Below are 26,829 nucleotides of genomic sequence, written 5' to 3' on the forward strand. Positions count from 1 at the left end.
GGCTCATAGAAAGGACCTGTGAGGTGGTAAAAGTCTGATAGAGGGGGCACATGGAACAGAGTTCATGAACGGATGTACAGACAGTCCTGGGGGAGTCAGTGGGGGTCAATGTGATGCCCAATGAGACCTTCCAGGAAGCAGGTGTTAGTAATGACGTAAGGAGTCGAAAATTAAAAAGCATCTCCAATGAACTTACAAGTTCAGGGCCATGCCTCACCAAACCAAAGCCTCCTCCTCCAAAATGTTGAAATGCTGGTGTCTGCAGTGACTTGGTCAAGCCCTCCAGAAAGGGGCAGAACAGTGGGAAAACCCTCCTCTTCGCTAGAGTCACCTCACAGGCAGGACCTACTGATGAGGCCAGGTCAAACTCCCAGAGCCAGGCCACTTGAATGTGGGAAGGAGGCATGGAGGCTTTTACGATAAAAATGGGAGTTTAAGTGATCCCTTCACAGGGAGAGACAAGAATTTGGTGCTTCAGTGACTCCTCCGGGTGACTAAAATAATTATGTGCCTTGGTACCTTGAGTCCGTATGTAGCCACGGCAACACTTCCCATGGACTTGATGTCACACCAATGGACAGAGCCTCTGGGAGAACCTGCCTGGGCTGACGGGTCCATGAGGCCGTGCTCCAGACCAGCTCTTGTTCCCTCTGATCTGAACTGCTCCGGCGTCCACGGATCAATGGGAGTACCCTAAACCCTGCAGATCCCCCACATGGTGCTGAATTTCAGGACATGTAAAACTAAGATCATGGCATCCAGTCCCATCCCTTCATGGCAAATAGATGGGGAAACAATGGAAACAGTGGCTGACTTTATTTTTCTGGGCTCCCAAATCACTGCAGATGGTGACTGTAGCCATGAAATTAAAAGATGCTTGCTCTTTGGAAGAAGAGCTATGACCAACCTAGACAGCATATTAAAAAGCAGAGACACTAGTTTGCCAACAAAGGTCCATCCAGTCAAGGCTATGGTTTTCACAATGGTCATGGATGAATGTGAGAGTTGGACTATAGAGAAAGCTGAGCACCAAAGAATTGATGCTTTTGAACTGCGGTGTTGGAGAAGACTCTTGAGAGTCCCTTGGACTGCAAGGAGATCCAACCAATCCACCCTAAAGGAAATCAGTCCTGAATATTCATTGGAAGGACTAATCCTGAAGCTGAAACTCCAATCCTTCGGCCACCTGATGTGAAGGACCAACTCATTGGAAAAGACCCTGATGCTGGGAAAGATTGAAGGCGGGAGAAGGGGATGACAGAGGACGAGATGGTTGGATGGCATCACTGACTCGATGGACATGAGTTTGAGCAAGCTCCAGGAGTTGGTGATGGACAGGGAGTCCTGGCGTGAGTTGGTGATGGACAGGGAGTCCTGGCGTGCTGCTGGATGGGGATCACTAAGAGTCGAACATGACTGAGTGACTCTACTAAACTTGAACTTATCTGAACAGGCTCCTTATGAAAAGGCTTTTCCCAAACCCTTTAGCTGGGTGAAGGATGTCAAAACGCCACTGAAAAAAAATATGAGGAAGCATTAGCGTAGACTCTGGGGGTTGTTTGCGACCAGGCTTGAATTGTTTCACAAGCCCTGGCCTAATTTCCGCAAAGCTTTCAACACAGAGGATGAAAGGCATTCCAGAGCTGAAAAGGATTCAGTCCCCACCAGAGCCTGGACTGTCCGCGGCAATGCCAGCTGTCTGCTGACTTCTGACAGGCTTAGGAAAGAAACTTTCATCCACTTACACTCTGGTAACAGCCACCTGTGGAAAAGGGAGCTTTTGCTTCCGAAAAGAAATAGGAACAAGAGGGCTCTGGATGGCAGCAAAGAGGCAAAAAAGAGGAGGTGTTTCTAAGATGTTGAGCTGGCTGACCTGAGGGGAGGTGGGGGAGGCACTGGGGAGCTGAGGCTCCATTACCTGGAAAGCTTAGCATTTTTTTATATTGTGGTTAAATATACATGCCGTGCCCAGTCACTCAGGCATGTCTGACTCTTTGTGACCCCATGGAGCCCAGGCTCCTCCCTCCATGAGATATTTTTCAGGCAGGAATACTGAAGAAGGTGGCCATTTCCTCCTCCACACGACCTTCCCGACCCAGGGATTGAAGCCAGGTCTCTCGCATTGGCAGGTGGACACTTTACCACTGAGCCACCAGGGAAGCCCTGGCAAAACACGAAATTTACCATCTTAACCATCTTTAAGTGGGTGGGTCAGTGATTTCTCAGAAATTTGCATGATTACGTAACCAACATCATCTGTCTTCAGAGCCTTAAATTTTTTTAGTTAGAATTTTTCATGTAGATGTTTTCGACAAAGCCATGAAAAAGAATGAAGTCAATGATACAGGCTAGTGTGGAAAAAAGGTTAAAAATACATTAAGAAAAAAAGAACAAGATGCCACCGTGTGTACGGCACATATAATATTGGTGTATGTATGGGGATAATTTCAGGGAAAGGGATAAATTGTGAAGTGGCTGTTGTTTAGTCGCTAAGTCCTGCCTGACTTCTTTGCGACCCCATGGACTGTAGCCCACCAGCTTCCTCTGTCCATGGGACTCTCCAGACAAGAATACTGGAGTGGGTTGCCTTTCCCTTCGCCAGGGGATCTTCCTGATCCAGGGATGGAACCCACGTCTCCTGCACTGGCAGGCAGATTCCTTACCCCTGAGCCACTGGGGAAGCCTGTGAATGGGGCTTACCTCTAAAACGTGGAATGAGGGCCTGGGGTGAAGTGGATTTTAACCTCCTTGGACAGAGTGGGCTGTTTAATAGATGCCTGTGTCATCTGCATTTAAAAAAATTTCCAGCTACCTCTTCTGCCCCCAGATCAGTTCAGGTGGTTTTCAGTGCAGAACCCTTCTGATTCTGGTGCTCTGCTTTGTTTGGGAAATAGGGCTTTGGAGCAATAATTTCCTAAAGACAAGGGTTTGGACACCCAGAAGGGGTCTTCAGATTTCAGAGTATCTCTTTTCAATTAATTGTATATTGTTTAAATCATATTCAATAACCATGGAAAAATTTTATAGTTGAGAGTAAGGGTTATGCCAAGGCTATTTCTGCCACACTCAAGGGTTCTCAACGTCTTCATGTCTCGCATATCTTTGGCAATCTGGTGAAGCCGATGGATCCCTTTTTGGGATAATGTGTTTAACTCCCGGAATGTTTTTGAATGTATAAAATAAGGTACCTATAGCTACAGAGTAACAAATTATGTTGTCATAGTTATTCCCCCAATTTTTAAAACTTTTGTGATAGGCCAATGTATGGGCTTTTTATTGAAGTATTATTAATAAATAAAAAGATCTGGTGATAGTCTAATGATTTTCATAATTTTAGAGAAGTGACAAGTATACATGGTATTTCAAGATATCTGCAAAATCCAGTAATGAGATCTGAAGATATATGTGATTGTTAGTGGGGGTAAAGTCACAGACACTGCTCATCCGATTGGAATTTGATGCCACAATTGAAGAATATGAGAAGTTTCAGTTAGAGTTAGTGAAGATGAAGATGCATTTTGTTGATTTGGTTTGGGTTTTTTTCTCTCTATCCAAGTTCAAAGACTCTGGCCCAACTGAAGGATGAAGGGACAGTTCGGTGGATAGGGAGAGAGTCCAGCTAGGGAATGAGAGCAGGCTGGGAATGGCTGAGATGCCACCGGAGGAAGGAAAGGAATCAGCCTTTGCCTGGATGTCCCCGTCAACATCATGAGACCCAGGACAGATCCAAAGACTGAGGTGGGGCTCAAGACAGCAGAAGCCAGAGTTGGGTGCAGCTGACGACTGTCAGTCCTGCTGGACCAAGTCTCCTCCCGTGGGAGACTGTCTTCAGAAAACCTCCAGCAGGGGAGGAGAAAGCAGGTTGTAGCGATGGCCTGGCGGGGAGGGTCTCTGAAAGCTGAACTGGGATGAGAGATTCTGTGTGTGCAGGAAAAAAAAAAACATGCTATCTGGAAGATTCCTGATTGTGTCAAAGGACAGGTGAAATGTCAGCTGGTGTATCCTTCAAAACTTCAGGTTTGAGGTGGGGGGCGTGGGGATTGCAAACAGGAAAAGCAACATGAGCAGAGGAAGGGATGCAGGGTGCACTTGGGGTCTGGTGCGCACTTAACGCATTGAGACTGGTGTGGAAATTGTTCCAGAAAATGCCGGCTGTTGGACCGCCATGCACAGCTCCAGAAGTGAGTCAGCCGGACGCTGCCAAGTTCTGTAAGAATTCCGCCCTCGTGCTTTCTCATCCGCTGTCCTCCTCCTCATCCAAGCTGTTCTCAGAGCACAGAGCAGGGCTGTCAGTCACAGAGCAACCGTACCCTTTACTTATCTCCAGAACTTTCCATATCTCAAATGCGGGCCTCTGACCTTTCTCCAGTTCTTCCCTGTTCCTCTCTTTTTACCCTTGGCATCAATACCCACTCCTGCTTCTGCCCTGTATCCCCCTGCTGCCCAGCCAATCCCATAACCCCAGTTCCTTCTCTTTTCTCCCCATCCCTCCCCACCCACTTGCTTCCTCCGTGATCCAGGCTTTTTAGCATCTCACAGCTGATGCAGAGCTGCTTGTCCCAGGATGGCTTCCTTCTGCTTCATGGCAGAACCTGAGCGCCAAGGCAGATCCCTGAGTTCAGCACCACTAAGGGGACCTGTACCCCAGGCTCACCTGTTAGCCACCGCATCCCCGGCAAGCCGCCTCAGAAGGTCTGGAAAGACGATAGGGCCTCGGGCCTTGCTTCCCTGCCTGTAGTTTCACCAGCTATTATGCCTGCATGGTCTCTGGTTTTGAAGAGTCTGGCGTGAGTCACCATTCCCCAGGCAGCTTCAAACAGCTTTGGTCTGGCTTCTGCCTGATTTAGACCCCTCAGGGCACTCTAAAAGGCAGGTAGTGACTTTGGGGGGCCAACTGCCAGACTAGGGACTCCCTGGGGCCTCGTGGGCTTGTAGACATCATCTCCACATCCACTGCAGCTGCTCACAGCCCTCTTAGGGTTCCTCCTCCCCAGGGCGTTCTGCATCCACAGCGCTGATGGCCAATGATGAATGGGTCAGAGACAATGGGACTTCTGAATGTGTACACCCAGATGGTAATTCTGGGATTGAGCCCCATCCATGTACACACCATCAATCAAGAAAGGAATGAATCTGTAACTGCCCGAGAAGTTGCTCCTAAAGTTAGTCCTTCAACTTCCTTTGTAGCTAAAAGGGAGCGTCTGGTTGGACTCCAGGTGATCACCATTTGTGTAACAGTAGGAGAGAAAGGTGCTCCCTTCATTGGGGGTATTTCTGGAGGAAGTCCAACCGCCAGCTTAGATGTGAGCTCCTCCTGCAGAGCTGTGCTTGGACCACAGCAAACCTGCAAAGGCTGTCCTAGTGCAAGTCATCTCTCAGGAATTCACCAGCGGCTGGAGACTCAGAGATAGGATTCAAAAGGAAACTGAACTTGAAAGAACAAGGCAAATTCTGAATGTTTTGCATCAGCTTCTTTGTCCAAGTTTTGGTTTAAGTAAGCTGTCACGCTGTCTTAATCGGTCATGACAGGGCTCAAACTCTACGAGGTGGTGTCCGGTTCCATTCTATTCTCTGCACTTCCTGGCCAACCTTCCAGCAGGGGGCACTGCTACTGACCAGTGTGTGTAGGCACTGGCTAGGAATGTCTAGGCAGAGGGATTTTTTCTGCTTAGGCAAGATTAAGGTAAGTGTGGGTTGATAAAGGGCTTCCCGGGAGGTGCTAGTGGTAAAGAACACACCTGCCAATGCAGGAGACGTGAGACACGTGGGTTTGATCCCTGAGTCCAGAAGATCCTCTGGACGAGGGCATGGCAACCCACTCCAGTATTCTTGCCTGGAGAATCCCCATGGACAGAGGAGCATGGAGGGCTATAGTCCATAGGGTTGCACAGAGTTGGACACAACTGGAGTGACTTAGCACGCACACAGTTTGATAAAACAGGAGCATACAACTTAGAGTGAGGTGGAATTGTTATTTTTTCATTTCTATACAATCTTCTGCATGCTTTGTAGATGTGTATTTTGTTCTCATAACAATTGTAACAGTCATTTTGTGTTTCAGGTTGTATCATATAAACTTGTCACAACAGATACTAAAAATACAAAAGATAAAGGAAGCAGAAGGTAGAAACAGAAAATGGCTCTGTGTGTGTGTGTGTGTGTGTGTGTGTGTGTGTGTGGTGGGGTAGCAGAGGGGGGACGTCGACAGGCACAGGGGGACACAGAGTTCTCTTTGATCCATCAACTACAACCTGAATGACTTGCAATGTAATTGCAACTATTCTTTTTAAACCACAGTCCAGAGACTATGAAAGCACTGTGATCACATCCTGTTATTCAGCAGGACACAGTATAATCCTGTTTCTGTAACAAGAAATAAGCTTGAGAGAAACCAGCATTGCAAAGAAATTCCAAACCTGTGAAGGAACAATTTGCTCCTGGATTGAAAACGCACATTGATGCTCAGGAGCATGGTAGAGTCTTTCACCAGGGGCTGGTTCCCAGGCCATGTGGCTAGAAGAAACTCAGAGAACTGGACCCCATGCACAACATTCTACAGTTGGGCACATGGCACTTGCAGCTTTGACAAAGTAGTCTGTCTCACGGCCTTCTTCAGAACCGATCTCAGATTGACTACACTGTCGTTAAGTATGAGAGGTTACATGTGTATCCTCAGGACCCATGTGAACACAGGCATTTGTGGCACCTTTTTGTCTTAAGGGATGGGCTGTGTTCTCAGTGCATTAATATGACGACCTGCTCATGAAGAAATGAACAATGAGACTTCAGCTTGTGTATTTCTCTTCCTAATTCCTGTTTTAACGTGATGGGAAAGCATGGACCAGAAGAATTACCTGTGTGTTCTCTAAGACAGTAGAGGGTGGAAAGGCCAGCCTATCTACGAGAGACCTCATCCACACAAATCTCAGATTCGGCTGATCTTAGTCCACGATGGTGGCCCTCAAATGCTGCTAAGAACAAAGCAAAGATGCTCTTGGAAAGAGTCACTGGAGCCTATTTGAACGTGTCTTATAGAGCTTGGTGGGAGGTGTTAGGTTAAGATCTTGGTATAACAGAATCCTAAGTCTAAGGTCTCTATTGTCATCTTATTTGCCTGGTTTGGGCCTTCTCACTCACACACACACACACTCCAAGTGGCCTTAGGCAGATTATTTCCCTTCCATGTCCACATTTTCAAAATTAGAGCCAGGATTTGAGCCAGATGTTCTAAAGTGCCTCCAGTTCTAACTTTAAATACATCTACCATCAAAGAAGCAGAAGCAGATTCCACTGGTCGGTCTCACGGATGCTGACACCGGAACAGATTCCCCTCCGCACCAGACACACACCCACACCCCAGATGCATCATCATCATTCCCACCCCCATCCTTGCTTCATATCCCACAATTCGACCAGGTACGTAGCCCATCAGCTTGAGTATTTGGGTCTAATAAACAAAAAGCAGCTGAAATTACATCGTCTCTTCAATCTTTATTTGCTACTTCCATTCCTTTATCCCGCCAATGTCAATTGGGGAGGACAGCAGGAAGCCACATTTGAAGTGGCACGTGCCAGCTGGCGGGGTGATGGTAAGCCGTGGCCCCCTGAGCATCACAGACGTAACACGGGCATCAGGCCCTGAGCACAAACTGTTCAGCCCAAGGGCCCGGGAGGGAAGGCCACCACCCACAGCCGTTCAGCTTGTAAAACACTAAGAACAGTTGCATTCATTGTCTTTTTTTTTTTGTTTTGCTTTAATAATAAAAAAAGAAAACCCAAACCTTCTATAATTTATAAGCTATGTTTTGCTATCTACATTATATATAAAATATAGACTCTGTTTACTTTATAACACACATCTTTTCCCCTTGATAAATAACTCTTTAAAATATCTAGTTTACATGCCTTGACTTTTCATAGATAAGTTTTTTTTATACATATACATACATATATATACTCATGTCTGTAAAACACAATAAATACGTACTCAACACTGCCAACCAAACAGATGCAATTTTGGTTAAAAAATAAAACACAGTAAAAGCACCAGGCGACAAACAGAAAGCCATCATCACGAGAAACTTCTGCCTCCCCTGGGCAAGGCACAGGGCCAGAATACTAAACACGGCTGGACGCCGGACAGAGAAAAGGGCAGCAAAGGAAGAGGGTAGGTCGCCAGCTTGGGTTTTGTGTCCCAGCTGCGGACGAGAATCACCAAGCAGTCATGGAGTTCATGGGGAGAAACCACAGGGCTCCGCCAACAACAACATAGCCCTTGTGATGGCCGCAGGAGGACAGCAGGGACCCGGACGGGCAAGGACAGGGGACACCAGGGCTGCTCCGGGGGCCCCGCTCACACCACCCCGCCAAGCACGGAGCCCCTGCACGTGACGTGGTCTTGTTATCCCTCTATTCACTCTTGCTGCGGACAAGGGCAACGGATGCAAGAGGGTTCAGTAGTGCGGTGCTACAGGAGCCTGACGGAGAGCCAGATGCTCGGGTGACCCTCGCAAGGGCTGCAGCAAATAGGAACCGTGATGAAGCCGGGAAAAAGTCAGTAGGCCACCGCCTTCTGCCGCTCAGGTCCGCGGCGTTTACTGACTTCATCTCCGAGCTCTGATGGCACCGCTGAGCCCAGCGCCTGGAGAGCAGCACTGAAGGTTTTCACTCCTCTTGGGAGGAGTCCGGAAGGCCAGTTCAGGGCTGTCCCCTCAAACCCGGGGCACTGCCCTGGGCTGCGGCAGGCTGGGCGGGCGCCTGGGGGCAGCAGACAAGCACAGCTCTTATCTCATTACCTGTCTCGCTGTCCCCAAAAGGGAAGTGAAGTGCGGGGCTCTGAGAGTTGCTTTAAAAAAAAAAAAAACAAAAAACTCTCCAGGGTCGTGGCCTCTGCCCGTGAACTGCAGGCTTTGGAAGCCTGAAAATGGAGAGACGGTGGTGGACCAGGAGTCCTAAGCTGGTCAAGGCCTATTCTGGACCCAGGGGGCAGGGCCTAGGAGAGATGGCCTCCGGGAATCTCAGAGGTGAGCATCTGAACGTGTGTCCCCCATCCTCGCCAAACACAGTACAAATTATAGACCACTATTCACACTACAGTCACAATGGGAAATGCTAAACAGTTTTCTGACTACATTAGAGACATAATTGATTTTTTTTAAATGAATTCAGCTGTAACAGCTCAGGGAACACAGTCAGCTGCAGGTTCCAGCTCTCGCTGCAACTCTTCTCCCAACCAGCCCTGGGACCTCGGACAAGTCATGTCACCGCTGCGGGCCTCCCTCTCCCCATCTGAGAGCTCTGAGATGCTGTGGGAGGCAGCATGGCGCTTTGAGTCAGAAAACTGGGGTTTCAGTCCTGGCTGAGAAGTGGCATATTCAGTTCCTTTATTTTTACATTACTTAGCCTCTTGGGGTGCTAGAGAAGACTCTTGGGAGTCCCTTGGACAGCAAGGAGATCAATCAGTCAATCCTAAAGGAAATCTACCCCAAATATTCACTGGAAGGACTGGTGCTGAAGCTCCAACACTATGGCCCCTGATGTGAAGACCTGACTCATTGGAAAAGACCCTGATGCTGGGAAAGATTGAGGGCAGGAGAATGGGGTGACAGAGGGCAAAATGATTAGATGGCATCATCGACTCAACAGACATGAGTTTGAGCCAACTCAGGGAGACAGCTAAGCACAGGGATGCCTCATGTGCTGCAGTCCATGAGGCTGCAAAGAGTTGGACACGACTCAGCAACTGAACATCGACAGCAACAACCTCTTGGGGTTGTAAGAGGAACTACTGAATACATTGACTCTGAATTCCCTTCAGTCGCAGCTGGAGTTACTTTCTCCCCAGGGTACCCTTACCAATGCTGAATTTCCCCCATTCTGCTATACCCACTAGGATAAAAGCAATGCAATTAGAAACCACATCTTTGACCACAGGTCCATTTCAACAGCTGCGGCTATGAGACAAGATTAAGAATTAAGAGAGTCTAAAGGTACAAATGCCATGCACAGCTAACATCCGAGTCAGATGCACAGTTAACGCCCCACTCCCTGAGAAGAGACATTTTCCTATGTTATTAGGACCAGCAAGAGCACAACCCCATAATAATGAGCCAACAACGTCTTAAAAATCCCCAGCTCTGCGGTTGGCTGCATCGCCTGCCATCAGAATCAACTTAGGAAGTTGATTTTAAAAGAAGCTGAGTGATATTTCCAGTTTGGAAAAGGAAGAAAAATCGACTCTTCTATTTGCAGCTCTACAAGGAAACTGTGATACCCGGCTCCACGGGGAGGTGTTGTCAGCCGCAGCGGGGAGCCCCACGCAGGGCACAGGGGACTCGAATCACTGTGGCCCCGCAGACCCCGACAGGGTTCAACAAGGAGCGCTCTCCTGCCTGGCAAAGAACGGCAGAGGCGCACACCTTCCTTCATGGGAGGCCATGAGGTTTGGAGGAGAAGGAAGGTTTTTGGATTCAGGTGACTCCCCCTTTACTTCATAGTTTTGTGACCCTGGGCAAGTGACTCATCCTCTCAGCCTCAATTTTCTCATGTATAAAATGGGACTAACGATACCCAATACTATAGGGTGGTTTTATGGATTAAGTAAGAGAATGTCCTTGGCTCAGTTGGCAAAGAATCCACCTGCAATGCAGGTGACCCCGGTTCAATCCCTGGGCCAGGAAGATCCCCTGGAGGAGAGAATGGCAACCCACTCCAGTATTCTTGCTTGGAAAATCCCATGGACAGAGGAGCCTGGTGGGCTACAGTCTACAGGGTTGCAAAAGTTAGATATGACTGAGCAACTAAACCACCACACTTAAAATACCCTAAACACAGCAGATGATCAGGAAATGTGGGCACAGAAAGGAGTGAGATGGCTCTCTGCAGACGGAAAAAGGGCCTGGGAGAACTTCCGCTTCTGCTGGAGTCGGCCAAGACTGCCCTTGGGGCCCAAGGTGGGCTGAGGGGGCCCTGTGGTCCCTGCCACACCTCTCCCAGGGGGGTGAGGAGGAGTCACAGGGGGAGCTGATGGGGTCACTAACCCTCCAGAAGAAAACTCAGAGAACCTGAACCTTCCAAATAAGCACAGAGCATTCCCGAACACTTGTGGGCACCAGGTGAGCACCCCTTACACCCTCTCTCAGAATCTGGAACATCTGCTGAGGCCACCAAGGGCAAGAGCCCTACATCCAGTTATCAGAGACCCCCCCAAAAGAATGATGGGGATAAACCAGGCAAGTGGGGACTAACTATGATGACCCTGAAATGGAGCCTGTATTACGCTGGACCCTTGAAACACATTCAACAAGGCAGAGAGAGAGAGGGGCTGGATGACTCCAGAAGCTTCATCGAAGCTCCAATCCAGCCAAGGGTTCCCAGTCCCTTGAGGGTACTACTAGGGTGCTAGGCTGGGACAAAGTCCTAGAGAATGCTGTTGAGAGCTGGAGATTTCAACTTTGTATTGTGGCTCCTAATAACGTCTTCGCAAGTGACAGGACTGGGGCCAAAGAAGCACTAACAAAGCCATTTACTGTAACTTTTCTATTAACAAAATGAACCATCTAGGCCTTTTCTTCCACCTGTTCCTGCATCTACCTATCACATGCATTTCAGTAGATAAAATTTGAGTACACCTACTAAAATATTTTTCATGCTTCTTTTTAAGAATATATATTCTTCCATATACCCCAGCCTCAAATGATAATTTTTGTTTTAGACACTAAGTATTCAGCACAGAGTTCAGAGATCTTTGGGGGGGGGAAGAACTTCCAAGTATTTAAAGTACAGAAACAAAATTGAACCCTTAGGAACAGCCCCACTTAAGATTATAAATGACTTAGAAAAACAAGACCCATAGGGTCACTAGTTTCCTTTCTTTTCTTCCTCAATCACAACCCTTTGGGCCAACTAGGAAAAAAAAAAATCTTTCCACTCAGTTTCTACAAAAGCTATAAATCCAGAGAGGAATTTAGGAGAATCTGAACCCCAAAGGTCCATGGCATGGCCTTCCACTCAAACTCTCACTGAAAGACTTCCATGCTACCAAACCTCTAGTTTTGAGCTGTTAGATACAAAAGCTGGCATGCTGATTCTGTCAACTGAGCAGGAACCAATCATATGATGGAGAGTTGTAGCCGGCTAACCTTCCCACATGGCAGGAAAGCTCAGGAAGCAGGGAAATTCTTCCTAGGAAGATGATTCCTACTCCTCTGTGCTAGAAAATACCAATATGCCTGGGGTGTTTGGACATGGCGTCATTGCACCCAGGGTCAGCCTGGGATGCAGAGTGTATGAGGATGGAGGAGCAACTGATCAGACAGTTAGTGCATTTTGAGACTTTGCCTGCTCAGAGCCTGGGGTCCACTCTCAGCCCTTAAACTCCCTTCCAGTCCCACTGCGGCCCATTTGAAAAGACTCCAAATGTTACTTGTCTGCTGACGACAGCAGCTGGGTTTCGGTGAACATACTCTGTAGACTTGCAAGTAACCACCTCAACACCACCTCAACAAATATCCTATGTGTGGAGAAGAATTAAGAAAAGGAAGTAATAGGATAAGTCCTCATTTTCAAAATGTATTTGACTTGAGCTTTCTTTCAAGACCAGGTCTGAATTCCTAAGAGGGATTTTAGTGACATGGTGGTAGAGAGCATTTATAAACATGTGTGTGTCTGTCTGTCTCTGGTTGTTCCCTCTGGCACTGCCTGCTCCAAGCCTGCAGTTTACCATCTCCAATAAAAGCTCGGTAAGCAGAGGGCGTTAAGATAAGAGGGAGAGGAGACCAGGGGAGGGAGATGTTTTTCCCTACATTAGCTTTCTCAAGCCTATGCAAACTATACACTTCAGGGGGTTCTAAAATAATGTTCCTTGTTGTCCTTTTGTTTTAATACCTAGTCACAGTTTTTCACTTTTTTGATGCACGAGAGCAAAGGTCAAAACTAAGAAAAAGAGCCTTGACATTTTTCTACCCCAAATGGAAGAGGATTATATCTGCGTGAACCTGAAGGCTTCCCTTTTAAAATCCGCAAAGCTGGGGACTCTCCTGGGAGTCCTTCCCCAGCTTGCCAGGAGAGACGGGTGCAGGCCTGGTTCACTTTCCCTTCTGCTGGGGACTTGCCCCTGCGAGCCTGGAGCTCAAGGCTGCCCCCGGGCCTGGACAAAAACCCAGGAGCCTGTGGTCAGACCCACACCTCAGTCCTGCTGTCTCCTCGGTGCTGTGAAAGGACCATGTCAACACTGCACCGGAAACAGTTACAAGGTGGGTCCTTGTGGGCTTTCAATCCTGACACGTCCAAAGGGAAATTTTCTTCTCCGCCTTGTCTATTTTTGGTGCCCTTGCCCTCACCTTTTGGCTCCAGGGAACACGATTCTCTGCTGGCCCTTCCTGGCACTCCTTGATCTCGCCTCAGGCCAGTTAAAGGGCAGTAAGTCAATTAGGAAGACACCTCCTCCCTCCAGCTTCCAGGGCCCAGCCTTCAAGAAAGCTGCATACTTTGCTACCAAGTACTTTATCCCCCACAGACCCTGTAAGTGGCTTCCTGGAATCTGAACTTTCTCTTTAGCCACCGATACCCATCTCTCCCCAGACCAAGGGGCTGGCGTGGCCACCTAACCATGCGCCTTAATGCCCGCTGAGCTCGCCTGTTGGATTCAGGGGCCCTGATGGCGCAGGGGCCTTTGGCTTGCAAAGGAGGCCAAGAGGAGGTGGAGTAGGTGGAGGGGGGTGGGGGCGGTGGGTGGGAGTCCGCCGGCGATGAAGATGGTGCAGAGGCCAGCCAGCTCTCCCGGCTGCTCACAGTTGAAGGGCAGCGGGAGGCAGCCCCCCAACACAGTCTCGATTGGGGCCCCTCATCCGGGTAGGGGCTCGGCCTCCCGGACCCCATTCCCACACACTGCCCCTTTCCACGTCCCGGCCCCCAGACTCCTGGAGACCACCTCCCCTTTCCCCCCACCCCCACCCCCCGGCTGGCGGCCTGGGTCACGCCGGGTCCCCAGTCCGGGTCCCCCCCGCCCCGGCCCCCCGAGTCCGGGCTAACAGTACAGAGACACCCTGCTGCGCCGCATGGCCTCGCTGATCAGGTAGGCGGGGCTGAGCTCGGGCTCCTCGGTCATCACCGCGATGTTCTGCCACTCGCCCGTCTGGCTGGACCGCTTGATGGTGTCCACCACGCACAGGGCGTAGAGGCAGTCGTCGAAGGTGGCGGCCATGGTGAGCGGCCGGCCGTCCCACGTGCGCCGATCGTCCTGGTCCTGGAAGGCCTGGCGCACGGCCTGCATCATCTTGATGGTGCCGCGCAGGTAGGGCGACGGGATGTCGCTGAAAGCCTTCTCGGGGAGCAGGGAGTTGCTGACCGGCGTGGCGTCCCGCACCAGCAGCTCCTGCTCCGGGGCGCTGTTGCGCTGGCCGTACAGGTCCGTGCCCACGGCCAGGAGGCGCCCGGCCGAGCCCACCACGGTCACGTCCTGCTTGAACTCGCCGGGCACGTTGAAGTTGAGGGTGACAGTGCAGCACACCCCGCCCTCCAGCACCATCTGGAAGGTGCAGAAGTCGTCGCTGGTGATCTGGCGGATGCCCTTGATGTGGTCGGTCTGCTTCACGAAGGTCTTGAGCAGCCCGTGGACCTTGACGGCCTTCTGGCCGGTGAGGAAGGTCAGCAGGTCGATGATGTAGGTGCCCACCGAGTGCAGCCCGCCGCCGCCCATCAGGTCGTCGCAGCTCCAGTTGTACTTCTTGCCCAGCAGGCTGCCGCCATGCACCTGCACCTCGCACACCAGCAGCTCGCCCACGTAGCCCTCCTCGATGAGCTGCTTCATGCGCACGAAGGCCGGCAGGAAGCGCAGCACGTTGCCCATGACGCTCATGAGCTTCGGGTAGTAGTGGGCGGCCGACATCATGCGGAAGGCGTCCAGCGGCGTGGCCGCGCGGTCGCAGATGACGTTCTTGCCGATGCCTGCGGATGGAGGACAAATAGTACATCAGGGCGCTGGCGCCGAGAGGCAGACAGGGGCGCTGTGGCCCCCAGCTTCCCGTTTATGAACCAGGAAGTGAATGCAACTACTCTTTTTTTGGGCAGTTTCTACTGTGTGTGTGTGTGTGTGTGTGTGTGTGTGTGTGTGTGTGTGTGTGTGTGTGTGTGTGTGTGTGTGTGTGTGTGTGTGTGTGTGTGTGTGTGTGTGTGTGTGTGTGTGTGTGTGTGTGTGTGTGTGTGTGTACTTAATCGCTCAGGCGTCTCTCTTTGCTACCCCATGGACTGTAGCCCGCCAGGCTCCTCTGTCCACGGAATTCTCCAGACAGATATACTGGAGTGGGTTGCCATGCCCTCCTCCAGGGGAATCTTCCTGACCCAGGGATCGAGCCCAGGTCTCCCGCATTGCAGGTGGATTCTTTAGCATCTGGGCCATCAGGGAAGCCCAAGAAAACTGGAATGGGGAGCCTGTCCCTTCTCCAGGGGATCTTCCCTACCCAGGAATCCAGCTGGGGTCTCCTGCGTTGCAGGCAGATTCTTTACCAGCTGAGCCATTATTATTCTTTTTTAAAATTTTATCTTTTTAAATTTTTATTATTTTTAATTGGAGGATAGTTGCTTTACAACAGTTGTGTTTCTTTCTGCCAAACATCAACATGAATCAGCAATAGTATACATATGGCCCCTCCCACCTCCCACCCCTCTAGGTTGTCAGAGAGCGCTGGGGTTGACCTCACTCTATGACTAGCTACTCTTACTACAATTTTAAAACATCTTATTACACCTTTTGTGCAAAAATAACATGTTCTATATATTTCAGTATTACTTTAAACATTCAAGTCGAATTACTTTAGTATTCAACTATCACAGTGATTCAAATATTAAGATTTATTTTCATACATTTAACTAGCCTATTTTTACAAATATTTTTAAATGCCAATATCAGGTGTTTCACTTAATATTTTATTTATATTAACCTGTAACATTTCATATATAGTTTTATTTGTAAAATTAAAATATTTAAATATAAAATGTTCTATTAAAGTAAACAATACAGGCTTTACATATAAAATATATTTTGTCAAAAGTTATCTTACATGTGAAATGTTTTACATATCTTTATTTGTAAAATATAATTATTAAAAATATGTGTAGCAAAGAGAATAGTATTTTTATCTGGACAGAACTGGAATAAAGCTGAAATCATGGCCAATGTGAGTCTGATTAAGTATGAGGAAGAATTTCTTAATCGCATACTTCAGAAGGCTAGGCTTTTACCTGTCTCCCCTACAACCACCAACAAAGGATTATCTTTTGTGTATTTTCTTTTTTATTTTGCATTACAGGTTAGGGCCGGCAGCAGTCACAGATGCGTCTGTTTAATATTTTCCAGTTCCTTATGAGAAGAGCGGATATTCCTTATATCTGAGACACGGCAGTGACTCAGCCCTCATCTTATCTGGTTAGGGGTGGACTGGGGGTGTTGGCGCCTCTGGCAATGGAGTTGAGACCAAACAAGACTTATGCTTACAGTGACTTAGCGTGCATGCACCATGACTATACTGGGTACGTAAGTTCCAGGGAGATGGACGCCCTTTGGGAAACTAAGCCGTTCTGGGTCAAGAGAAAACAAAGGATCGAAGGCTAGGAGAGTGACAGGGAGAAGAGGGTTTACTCCAAGATAAAGTCAAGGGTCAGGAAAGAAAAACTCAGCTGAACCTGGAGAAACAGTCATCTGGGAATTAAAAAAATAAAGTAATAATTTAAAAAATTATACAGATTTATTAGCGAGCCAGATTGGGGAGCTTCTGAGATAAGGCACCTTGCCTCCTATGAGGTCTCTGCTGTGCAGTCATGTTCTCCACATAGCCCCCCCACCACCCCATGGAGGACTCCAGCCACAGACGAGGGACAGGCCACAAGGGAGATGGCGGTCTTGACTATAGGAACCTGACTTGACAAAATCCATGAACACTGCCCCCCTTCTGAGCTAAGAGGGTCCTGTGGAAGACCTACGACTGTGAGTGTCTATCTGGTGGAGATGCCTGGGCAAGGCTATAGGCACGTGGGGCTCTCATTTTCCCATTGGAAGAGCAAGCAGACCAATGGAAGTGCCCAGCACAGACTGGAGAAAACAAATACAATCGGTGGCTGTCACTTTCCAAGTGTACATCAAATTCTGGCCCGACTGAAAGGCCTGGAGCCCACACACTAACCCCATCTCCTGGCCTCCTCTACACTGGCAGAGTTGGGCTGGCTTTCCTGATGACTGTGGATGAGCAGTAAGAAGCTTCTTGAACTCTGAGCAACCAGGTGAAGACTGAGGCTCCATCAGAGGGATAAAGAAACACTGGGCTGTGTTACCAAAAGTCCTGTGCACTTGTGTGACATCGTGTTCTGATCATGTGACCCTATCAGCACTGGACTCCTGCTGGCGGAAGCAGATTTCTATGTAAACAGATGAGTAGGCCACCGCAGGTACAGGTGACAAAATGTTGCCAAAATCTGCCTCACACCTGTTGGGTACAAGCTGTGGCCGCTCCCACACCCTACCTCATGGTCTGCAAAACCAGGATCCCTGATGGCCATCTTCTCAGCTACCGGTCATATTAATGACACATGAAAAAAGAAGTTTACCGGATTTTTCTACTCTAAGAACTATAAGATAAAATAGTAAAAGAAAAAATAAATTGAGAAAAGTAATCCACTCCCCTCCACATACCGGAAGCAATCAACTCATGGGTAATTCTTTGAAGCTTTGTAGATGAAAAGATACTGATGAAAGCTATTGACTCCCTTTCCAGAAAAATGCATGCATGGGTCTCCCAAGATCCTGAGATACAGGCATCTCTTCCTTTGGGCTATTTAAGCATGTTGTGGTCCTACAAGAGACAGCAGGTTCATCAAGGATCAAGGTTGGGCCTTCTAATTTCTTAGGTCTCCATGATGCCCACAGCACCTTAGCGGCATGTGTGTGTGTGCCAGAAACCAGTGAGCATTGCTGCCTGGCCCCACGTCCTTTTCAATGTCCACACTTTACAGATGGGTCTTGGCAATGTCTTAACACACAATACTGTATCTTCAAAAATCAGAAGAGACTTCTAGGAATCTGTCATGAAGAAATCCTCTAAAATGCGACCACAGCTTCTTGCCCAAAGATGCCTCTCACTGCATTATTTATTAAAGTGAAAAGCTAACAACAGTGCAAGTGCCCAATGATAGAAGAATGTATAAGTAGGCTGTAATACAGCCGCATAATGGAAGATTGTGCAACCATTGAAAGTGATGCTCATAAAGACTTTTTAGTGACAAGCAAGATGATTATGAGGTCATGTTAAGTGAAAGGGCTCTATTCATAGACATACTATGATCTCAACTCTCTCTTAAAAGGACAAAAAAGAGAATACCTCAGAATGTTTACAGTGGTTAATTAATTAATACAATCAAGACAGATTTTTCTTTTCATTACCATTTTCTAAGTTTCTATCTTTATGGTCAGAGAAACATTGGGTTTTTTAAGGGCCAAAGGAGTCATAAAGACTTCATGTGATGGCAGAAGGGCCCTTCAAAGCCAAAGTCCCAGGGCTCTCGGACCTGCCCCCGTATACCCAGGGAGCTGGGGGAAGCCCCACCCACCCTGAACTTGTGAGGCTGCTGAGGCTCAGGTTCCGTTGCCACGCTTCCCGTCCATTTTCCCAAGACTTCATGATTCTGGTGATGGCTATGTACTCTCCCCATAAGATCAATTCACAAAACTGCACCCACATCCCTAGCTCATGGATGGCCCCCATCCATGGACAGGTATCTCCGTCCTAAGTTATAAGATAACTCCCGTGCTGTGCTTAGTCGCCCAGTCATGTCAGACTCTTTGCGAACCCCATGGACTGTAGCCCACCAGGCTCTTCTGCCCATGGAATTCTCCAGGCAAGAATACTGGAGTGGGCTGCCTGCCATGCCCTCCTCCAGAGGATCTTTCCCACCCAGGGATTGAACCCAGATCTCCTGCATTGCAGGTGGATTCTTTACCATCTGAGCCACCGGGGAAGCCCAAGAATACTGGAGTGGGGAGCCTGTCCCTTCTCCAGGGGATCTTCCTGACCCAGGGATCGAACCTGTGTTGCAGGCGGATTCTTTACCAGCTAAGCTACCCAGGAAGCCCTGTGGAAGCCCTTATAATGTACTGGGTTCTTTTTATGGGACTACAGTTGCTTTACAGTGCTGTGTTAGTTTCTGTTGTACAAAGTGCATCAGCTATATATATACATATATCCCCTCTTCTCTGGATTAATGTTAAAAAAAATAAGATAATGCTTCCAACTTCAAGGGAACCCCTAACTCAGAGCTAGCAGACCCCTCACATATCTATAAAGCACAGTTTATTTTCTCTCTTTTACACAATCTTTCCTCAACCCTACATCTTGGTGGGGCTTCTAAAAAGTCCACTCTAGGACCCCTCCCTCAAGGTCCTTAGGTTTTCTTGGCCTTCTTTTCTTCCCCATCAAAGTCTGCCCTTCCAAAATGCGCAGAACCTGAAACTCCAATGTCCTTAGCAGTTTAACAAGAATCGAGGACATAGGCTGAAGGAATAGCATTCTCACCATGGACTTGCAGTCATCAGATACTGTGTGTGTGTGTGTGTGTGTGTGCGTGTGTGTGTCTTGCAGTCATCAGATACTGTGTGTGTGTGTGTGTGTGCGTGCATGTGTGTGTCTTGCAGTCATCAGATACTCTGTGTGTGTGTGTGTGTGTGTGTGTGTGTGCGCATCCATGTGGCACAGAGCATTCCCCTCACCCCCAGAATCATGTGCCATGTGAAGGAAGCTTGTGTCATCTATGCAGAGGGGTGGCACAGCCCACAGTCTGGTGTGTCAGATGCCGCTGAGTGTGTGGAGGGATTTTTCCCAAAGAAAGCAGACAGGTCCCTGCCTTCCAAATCACCCCTGTCAGCCTGGGCTTTGGGTCTGGTTCTCCAGAAATAACTATAGGTCTCTGGAGTCTTCTTGATTTTCATGTCTTAGCACCTCGCCTTTCTCACCACTCCCAGAGAAAGTGCTAGAATGGGCTCTTGAGAAAAAAGCCTTCCCCATTTTATGTTAGCAAGGAAATAATAAGTAGAGGCACCTCCCTAAGCCTGAGGCTCTGACCTTCCTTTGCTGTGAGAGTAAGTAGATTCTCCCAGGGAGACAGGAACTGAGGAGGTCAGGGGGAGGCAGACCGGCTGCCTGCCCTTTTGGCTGCCCACCCCCAAGGCAGCCACGGCTGATTCCTAACAGGGAAAATCACCCGCCGGGTCTCCGCTTTGTAAACCTCAAGAGGACAGCCTGCGCCCTGTCACCCCTGGGCACACAGCTTTACCCGAAGGACGGCAGGGCTGGCCCCACAGCCCTGCACCCACACATCTCTCAGAGCACCCCCCCAACACACACACTCACTCCCTTTAGGTTTGGGGTTCCTATTGCCTTGTGGCAAGATGTGTCCTTCTAAGGGAAAACATCCAGAACTTTAGGGCCTCAACAATCTTAGAAAAAATCATGCAGCAGATAGAGGCCCAGCGGTGGGGAGAGGGAATGAAGACTCTGTTTACTGGAGACAGAGTTTCGGTTTAGGAAAGTGGAAAATTTGAGAGATAATAATGGTGAGAGTTGCACAATAATGTGAATGTACTTAGTGCCACTGAACTGCATAGTTTAAATATGGTTAAAATAATATGTTTTATGTTGACCTTTACCACAACAAAAACAAACATTAAAAAAAGAAAAATCATGCAGCAGAGAATCAAACAAAGGGACTTGAAACACATGGACCTGATTTCACTCCGAATAAACAGGCAGTGTGAAATGGACCGGGACCGAGTCCCCAAGGAAACTCACTGTGCACTTGGCCAAACACCAGACATTTCCCGAGCAGCTGAAGAGTTTCAACCCTGAATACTCATCGGAAGGACTGATGCTGAAGTTCAAGCTCCAATACTTTGGCCACCTGATGCAAAGAGCTGACTCAGTGGAAAAGACTCTGGGAAAGATTGGGGGCAGGAGGAGAAGGGGGCGACAGAGGATGAGGTGGCTGGATGGCATCACCGACTCGATGGACGTGAGTTTGAGCAAAGCTCCAGGAGATGGTGAAGGACGGGAAGCCTGGCGTGCTGCAGTCCATGAGGTCGCAGATAAAAACTGGACACAACTGAGCAACAACAGGGGTGCTCACAGGGATGCAGAGGAACAGCGGGAGCTTTCTCGACACTCATGACTGTGGCAGTTGGTGGTCACCCCGCTGCTCCCTCCAGAAACACCAGGGCCCCACGCTCAGCCCACTCCACACGGGGCCCTGTGACTACACCAAAAGCGGCTGTCTCAGAACCTCCCTGTATTTGTCAGGGGGTACAATGCAACTCTAATGGGTGGCAGAAAACACGTGGAGACCGGCCTGGATGTTCTGGGGAAGTCTTCCTAAGCCACGCCCACGAAGACCATCTGCCCCTTTGCATGAGGACAAAGAACTTAAGTTGGGTCTTTTGGAAGTCTTCGGATTGGAACCAACTTACTTTATCAAGTTCAAGGACCCCTTGTCAATAAATAAAGCAAGAGCGCCCAGTGCTTAAGGTGGAGGGATTAATGCCTTCTCACCCAAGTCAAGGAGTTAAAGCTGGGGAGAAAATGAGATGATGGTAAATTTCTGGAAGGTGAAAGTACCATGAGCAAGGCAGTACGCCTGCTCTTTGTTAGGAGCTTTTACATGAAATCATTGCGGGAGTTTTACCGCCATCCTGAAGTCCTTCATGGGGAGATGGAGAGTTTTTCTGCCGAGTGCATGCTGTGTGCGTGCATACTAAGTCACTTCAGTCATGCTGACTCTTTGCAACCCTGTGGACTGTAACCAGCCAGTCTCCCCTGCCCACAGGATTCTCCAGGCAAGAATACAGGAGTGGGTTGCCGTGCGTGGCCTCCTCCTCCAAGGGATCTTCCAGAATCAGGGACCGAAACCGAGTGTCCTGCGCTTCCTGCATTGCATGGAATCCAGAGGTGGATTCTTTACCACGAGCGCCACCTGGGAAGCACCCTGGTGTGCTGTGTAACTGATCCTAAGACATCCGCGCCCTGGGAGGACTCAGTGCCACAGGGAAGGAGTTTCCAACCAAAGGACCCTAAAGTAGACAGAGTTCAGGCAGCTGCGCCTTCACGCCCTCCAAGCCCAGCATCTCCACACTATGGCTGAGAACCCACCTGTCTCTCTTTTTCCAGAGACTACAGCTTTTATGCGAGCTGATACTCCATCCCAGGGCGCCCCACCCCCAGAGTGGGGTAAGGGGCTCCCCACTGACACTTCTGGGGAAAGACACAGGCTTTCTTCTGTCCACAGAGCCAGAGCAGCGGTGCCCTCCTGCCCTGGATCAGGTAGGTTATCCCTGGATGCCCAGAGAATGGCTGCCACTGGGCCACTGAGAGCCCTTCTTCAGCACAATCAGCCTGGAACTTCAAAACATCCCTCTCTCCCAGCACACATCCAACTACACACTCCCTTATCCCATCTGATCTTGGAGGCCAGTGCTCCTTTCCCACCAGTTCTTCCTGGTGATTCCACTTCCGTTGACAGTCCCTCATCTTCTGAAAGCCAGAGTGGATGCCGGTCCTATGGCGGAGCCCCCACGAGAAGTCCCATCGGATACAGCTTCCTGGTTCTCTCTCCTCCTCACACAAGATAAGAAAGGGCTTTCCCTGCATTTCCAGTGGGGAACTCATTTTCTGCCTTTATATTGCATTCCTGCAATATTTCTGTGCTAGGCACTCCCCCCCCCAAAAAAAAAGAGTAGAAAGATGAAAAGGAGCTCACGGTTTAGTAGAAGAAACCAACCAGGAAATGAGTGATTATGGGATCTAATAGATTACAGGGTCTAATAGAGGGATGAACAATGAAAGCAGGAGGAGGGGCTGGCTGCCCAACTGACTTGTGTATGTCACAAAGCTTTGCTGGAGAGGTGACATTTGGGCAGGGTTCTGAAGCATGTGTAAGAGTTCGCCTGTTTGTTCAGCAGCTTTGGGTCTCATTTAGAAAATGGTCTAAAATAAGGGTGTGTTTTTAAAATTCTTTTATTTGAGATGCAATTTGAATTAAACAAGACTTGCACTGTTAAAAAAATAAATAAAACAAGATGTTTAACCTGGGTCTGAGAAACCACAAAAATTGGACTACTTACAAAAAATTGCGTGTATCCTGATGTTAAATTTTCTGAGTAAGAGGGTCAATGGCATCTTAAAAGAGTCTCTTATTCAAAGGAAATCAAGCAGAGCTAACGTTTAGAGTGAAGAAAAAAGTTTTTAAAGACCAAGATAAATCTCTGGTTTCAACAGAACTAGGTATCTAAACAAACAGGGCGGCTTGAAATCTTGCCTTGTACCCAGAGACACAGGGCATTTGGTCAAGTTCACCCTCTGACTGTGACTGTCCACTTAGTCCAGCTCAGTCACTTCCTTCCTTATTCCCATCCCACGGCCATATCTCCTTTCCCAAGACACACACACACACACACACACACACACACACACACACACATGTTTTCTTTCTGCTGAGAATGCACATCAGCAGAAATGACCTATCTAAACCCCACTCTGCCCTCTGGGCCTTCCTCCGTATAAACTGGGAGCAGAACCCCCTTGGAGAGGTTAAATCCTTCATCTTCAATCCCTATGACAGTTCCTGACAAACAACCTCCCGACTCACAGCCCTAATCTGATGTGTTCTCAATACTCCTGACATAATTTAAAATAGCAACCACCACCATTCAGGGAACACTGGCTCTGTGCCAGAAGAGGCTGCATATTTTACACATCCTTCTTTTTTTTTCATGGACACAACCCCACGAGGCAGAAACGAACACTGTCCCCGTCTCACGGACGTGGAAACTGAGCCTCTGCAAGGGGAAGCTACTTGCCTGTGGCACCGCAACTCAATGCCGAGGGCAGCTGGGATCTGATCCAGACACGTGCTCCCATTCTGGCTGGCCCCACGTGCCCGTGCACAGAGGGGCAATGCCCACGGCATCACAGGGGGGCTCCCAGGAGGTGGTGCAACTGGCCTCGGCAAGCACCAGAAACTGGGAAACAGTGGTGGGGGTGCCCATTGCCCAGCTGGGTGACGATGCAAAGCCTCCCACAGCAACTTCTAATTTCAAACCTGAGATGGAAATGGGTCAGGGTGATGCATCTTCAGCTCCTTTTGTCAAGGATGCTGTCAGTGGGCTCTGGAAGAGTGGGGGGAAGCCAAGGAGAGGAGGTCAGTGTGGGTGAATATGGATGGAACTTGACACGGAACTGAATTAGACATTCAAGTGCTGTTCTGTATATAACCTGCCCTTGCTGACCAGCCCACATTCCACCAACCTCTTATGGACTTTCCCCCATTACTCTGGCTGGTGTCAGCCTTCCTCTTGCACAGAAACCCCTGTCAGGGGTTAGATTTTCTCAGATGCTTTCACATACAATGATACATTCTAATTATAGCTCCTATCATACCCACAACTGGGACAGCGCTCCTGACCCACTTCTAATTTGGGGTTTCCTTACTGGTCCCTGGTAGCTCAGCTGGTAACGAATCCGCCTGCAATGCAGAAGAGCCCTGTTTGATTCCTGGGTTGGAAAGACATACTGGAGAAGGGACTAGGCTGCCCACTCCAGTATTCTTGGGCTTCCCTGCTGGCTCAAATGGTAAAGAATCCACTTGCAGTGTGGGAGACCTGGGTTCCATCCCTGGGTTGGGAAGATCCCCTGGAGAAGGGAACAGCTAGCCGCTCCAGTATTCTGGCCTGGAGAATTCCATGGACTGTATAGTCCATGGGATAGCAAAGAGTCGCACATGACTGACTGACCTTCACTTTCATTGGTCAGTTGCACACATCTCTTCCCAGGTAGCGCGGTGGTAAAGAATCCGCCTGCAAATGCAGGAGACTCCGGAGATGGGGATTCAATCCCTAGGTTGGGAAGATCCCCTGGAGAAGGAAATGGCAACCCACTCCAGTATTCTTGCCTGGAAAATCCCATGAACAGAGGAGCCTGGTGGGCTACAGTCCATGGGGTCACAAAGAGTCAGACACGATCAAGGGACTGAACACAAACATGTATACCAACACTACGGCTAATACAGGTTGAGGAGGTAATCTTGGGAAGTTTCTAGCCAGCTCCTTCTAGCTCCTCCCAGCCTGGACATCCCCAGGAGAGGAAAGAAAAGCTCATCACTTCTAGGCCAAGGGGACCAAGAGGAGAGGTTTAGAAACAGCAGGTAGGTAGGTGGGAGCCAGAGACCTTCGAGGCTAGAGGCAAGCTTCCCAACCTCCCTGCCTAGAGGTGGCACATGTAGACACCCAGGTGAGGGGGGCAGGGAGGTGGTAAGAAGGTCCCTGGGGGGACAGAGGTCTGGGGCTGGATGCAGCGACTGCAATGGTCAGGACTTGAAGACAAAGGGAAATGGCCAGGACCACGGGTCCGGCTGTGTTGGTCCCAAAGGGCCAAAAGACACGTACGACACGTCAGTGGTCGTTATCCTGGGGAGTGGCGTGTACCACCACCACCACCACACAGGTGGACAAGCCGGGAGTCAGAGGCACCATCTGGATCCAGGGAACACAGCCAGTTACCTAAGCCTCACTTTCGCCATAGAAGCAGTCACATTCTGCGGTTAGCGGCGGGCAAAGGGCAGAGTGCTGAACTACTGGGCCACCAGACTCACATAAAGAGACCACGGTACTTAAAAAGAAAATATAAGTGATCAGGTTGGGTGAGATGACCAGATTCACTATCATTCTATTTCCTACCTCCCTCCCTAAAGATGGGGCTTAGAATGGTGATCCGGATAGCTGCAGAGAAATAAAGAAATCTGTACTTCTTCTTCCTAATTATAGTGGGAGTTCTCTTCACACACCCAAAAGGGTGGGACACTCCTGTTAGCCCCCAAAGCCACCTTCCCCGAGTCCCCGACAAAACCTCAGTCCCTAATTGTCAACAGCAAGTCAACACTCTTCAGAGAAACACTGTCCTCACTGAACATGTAGTATGAATGGAAGACAAGACTTTAAACTAGGCAATTTCTCAAAGAAAAAAAAAGTAGCAAATGCTTTCCATCCAAGAGGGGTTATGCTTCAGTGAAGGGATCATAGGTATATTCACCCAGCAGATGTTTTTTTACTTTAAAAAAAAACAGTATACTTCACACTATTTTAAAGATAGAAAGATCCAGAAACACTGGATTTCTTCCCCCAGAGCCTCCTGCATACCAACAAGCACTTGGAGCTGAACAGTGGTTGTGCACATGCATAGACTACAGTCCCCACCAGTCCCTACAGCTTGGCTGCATCAGCTTTCTACTGCTGCCCTAAAAATGAAGACACACGTGGCAGCTCAATGCAGCACCCATTTACTGTCTTACAGTTTTCTAGATCAGAAGCCCAGGCAGGCGCAGCTGGGTCTCTGCTTAGGGTTTCACAAGGCTGCTCCTGGAAAGAACAGGCTTCCCAGCTCATCAGATCGTCTGCCAAATTCAGTTCCTTGGAGCTGCATGCCTGAGGTCGCTGCTGCTTTCCTTGCAGCCTCTAGAGGCACCATCTTCAGGCCAGTAACAGTATCACGTGGAAGGAAATTCTTCCCACGCTTGGAATCTCTCTGGCTTCCCCTTCGGCCACCAGCTAGAGGGAACTCTGTCCTTAAAGGACTCCTGTGATGAGATTAGGTCCACCCGGATTGGGGCGAAGGTCATACTCAAATGACTCCATCCCAGTTCCTTCATTTGCCTGCGAGCCCGAGAAAGACCCAAAAAGAGAAAGATTCTCAAGTATTTTCCAAGCAAAGGGCTTCAGACACGTGCCAACATTCCTTCCAGACCCCC

General features: G+C 49.0%; 1 protein-coding gene across 3 annotated transcripts in view; it reads right to left on the bottom strand.

The window, feature by feature from the left end:
* Positions 1-7,471: 7,471 nt before the first annotated feature.
* GFOD1 (Gfo/Idh/MocA-like oxidoreductase domain containing 1) overlaps positions 7,472-26,829 on the bottom strand; it is a 100,979-nt gene continuing 81,621 nt past the window's right edge. For all 3 annotated transcript variants that reach the window (XM_070457055.1, XM_070457056.1, XM_070457057.1), the window contains one exon: positions 7,472-14,946. In XM_070457055.1, coding sequence (XP_070313156.1) covers positions 14,027-14,946 — 920 coding nt within the window. In that variant the 3' untranslated portion in view covers positions 7,472-14,026. The remainder of the gene's footprint in view (positions 14,947-26,829) is intronic.

The sequence above is a fragment of the Odocoileus virginianus genome, chromosome 27 (genome assembly GCF_023699985.2).
Source record: "Odocoileus virginianus isolate 20LAN1187 ecotype Illinois chromosome 27, Ovbor_1.2, whole genome shotgun sequence".
NCBI classification, from domain to species: domain Eukaryota; kingdom Metazoa; phylum Chordata; class Mammalia; order Artiodactyla; family Cervidae; genus Odocoileus; species Odocoileus virginianus.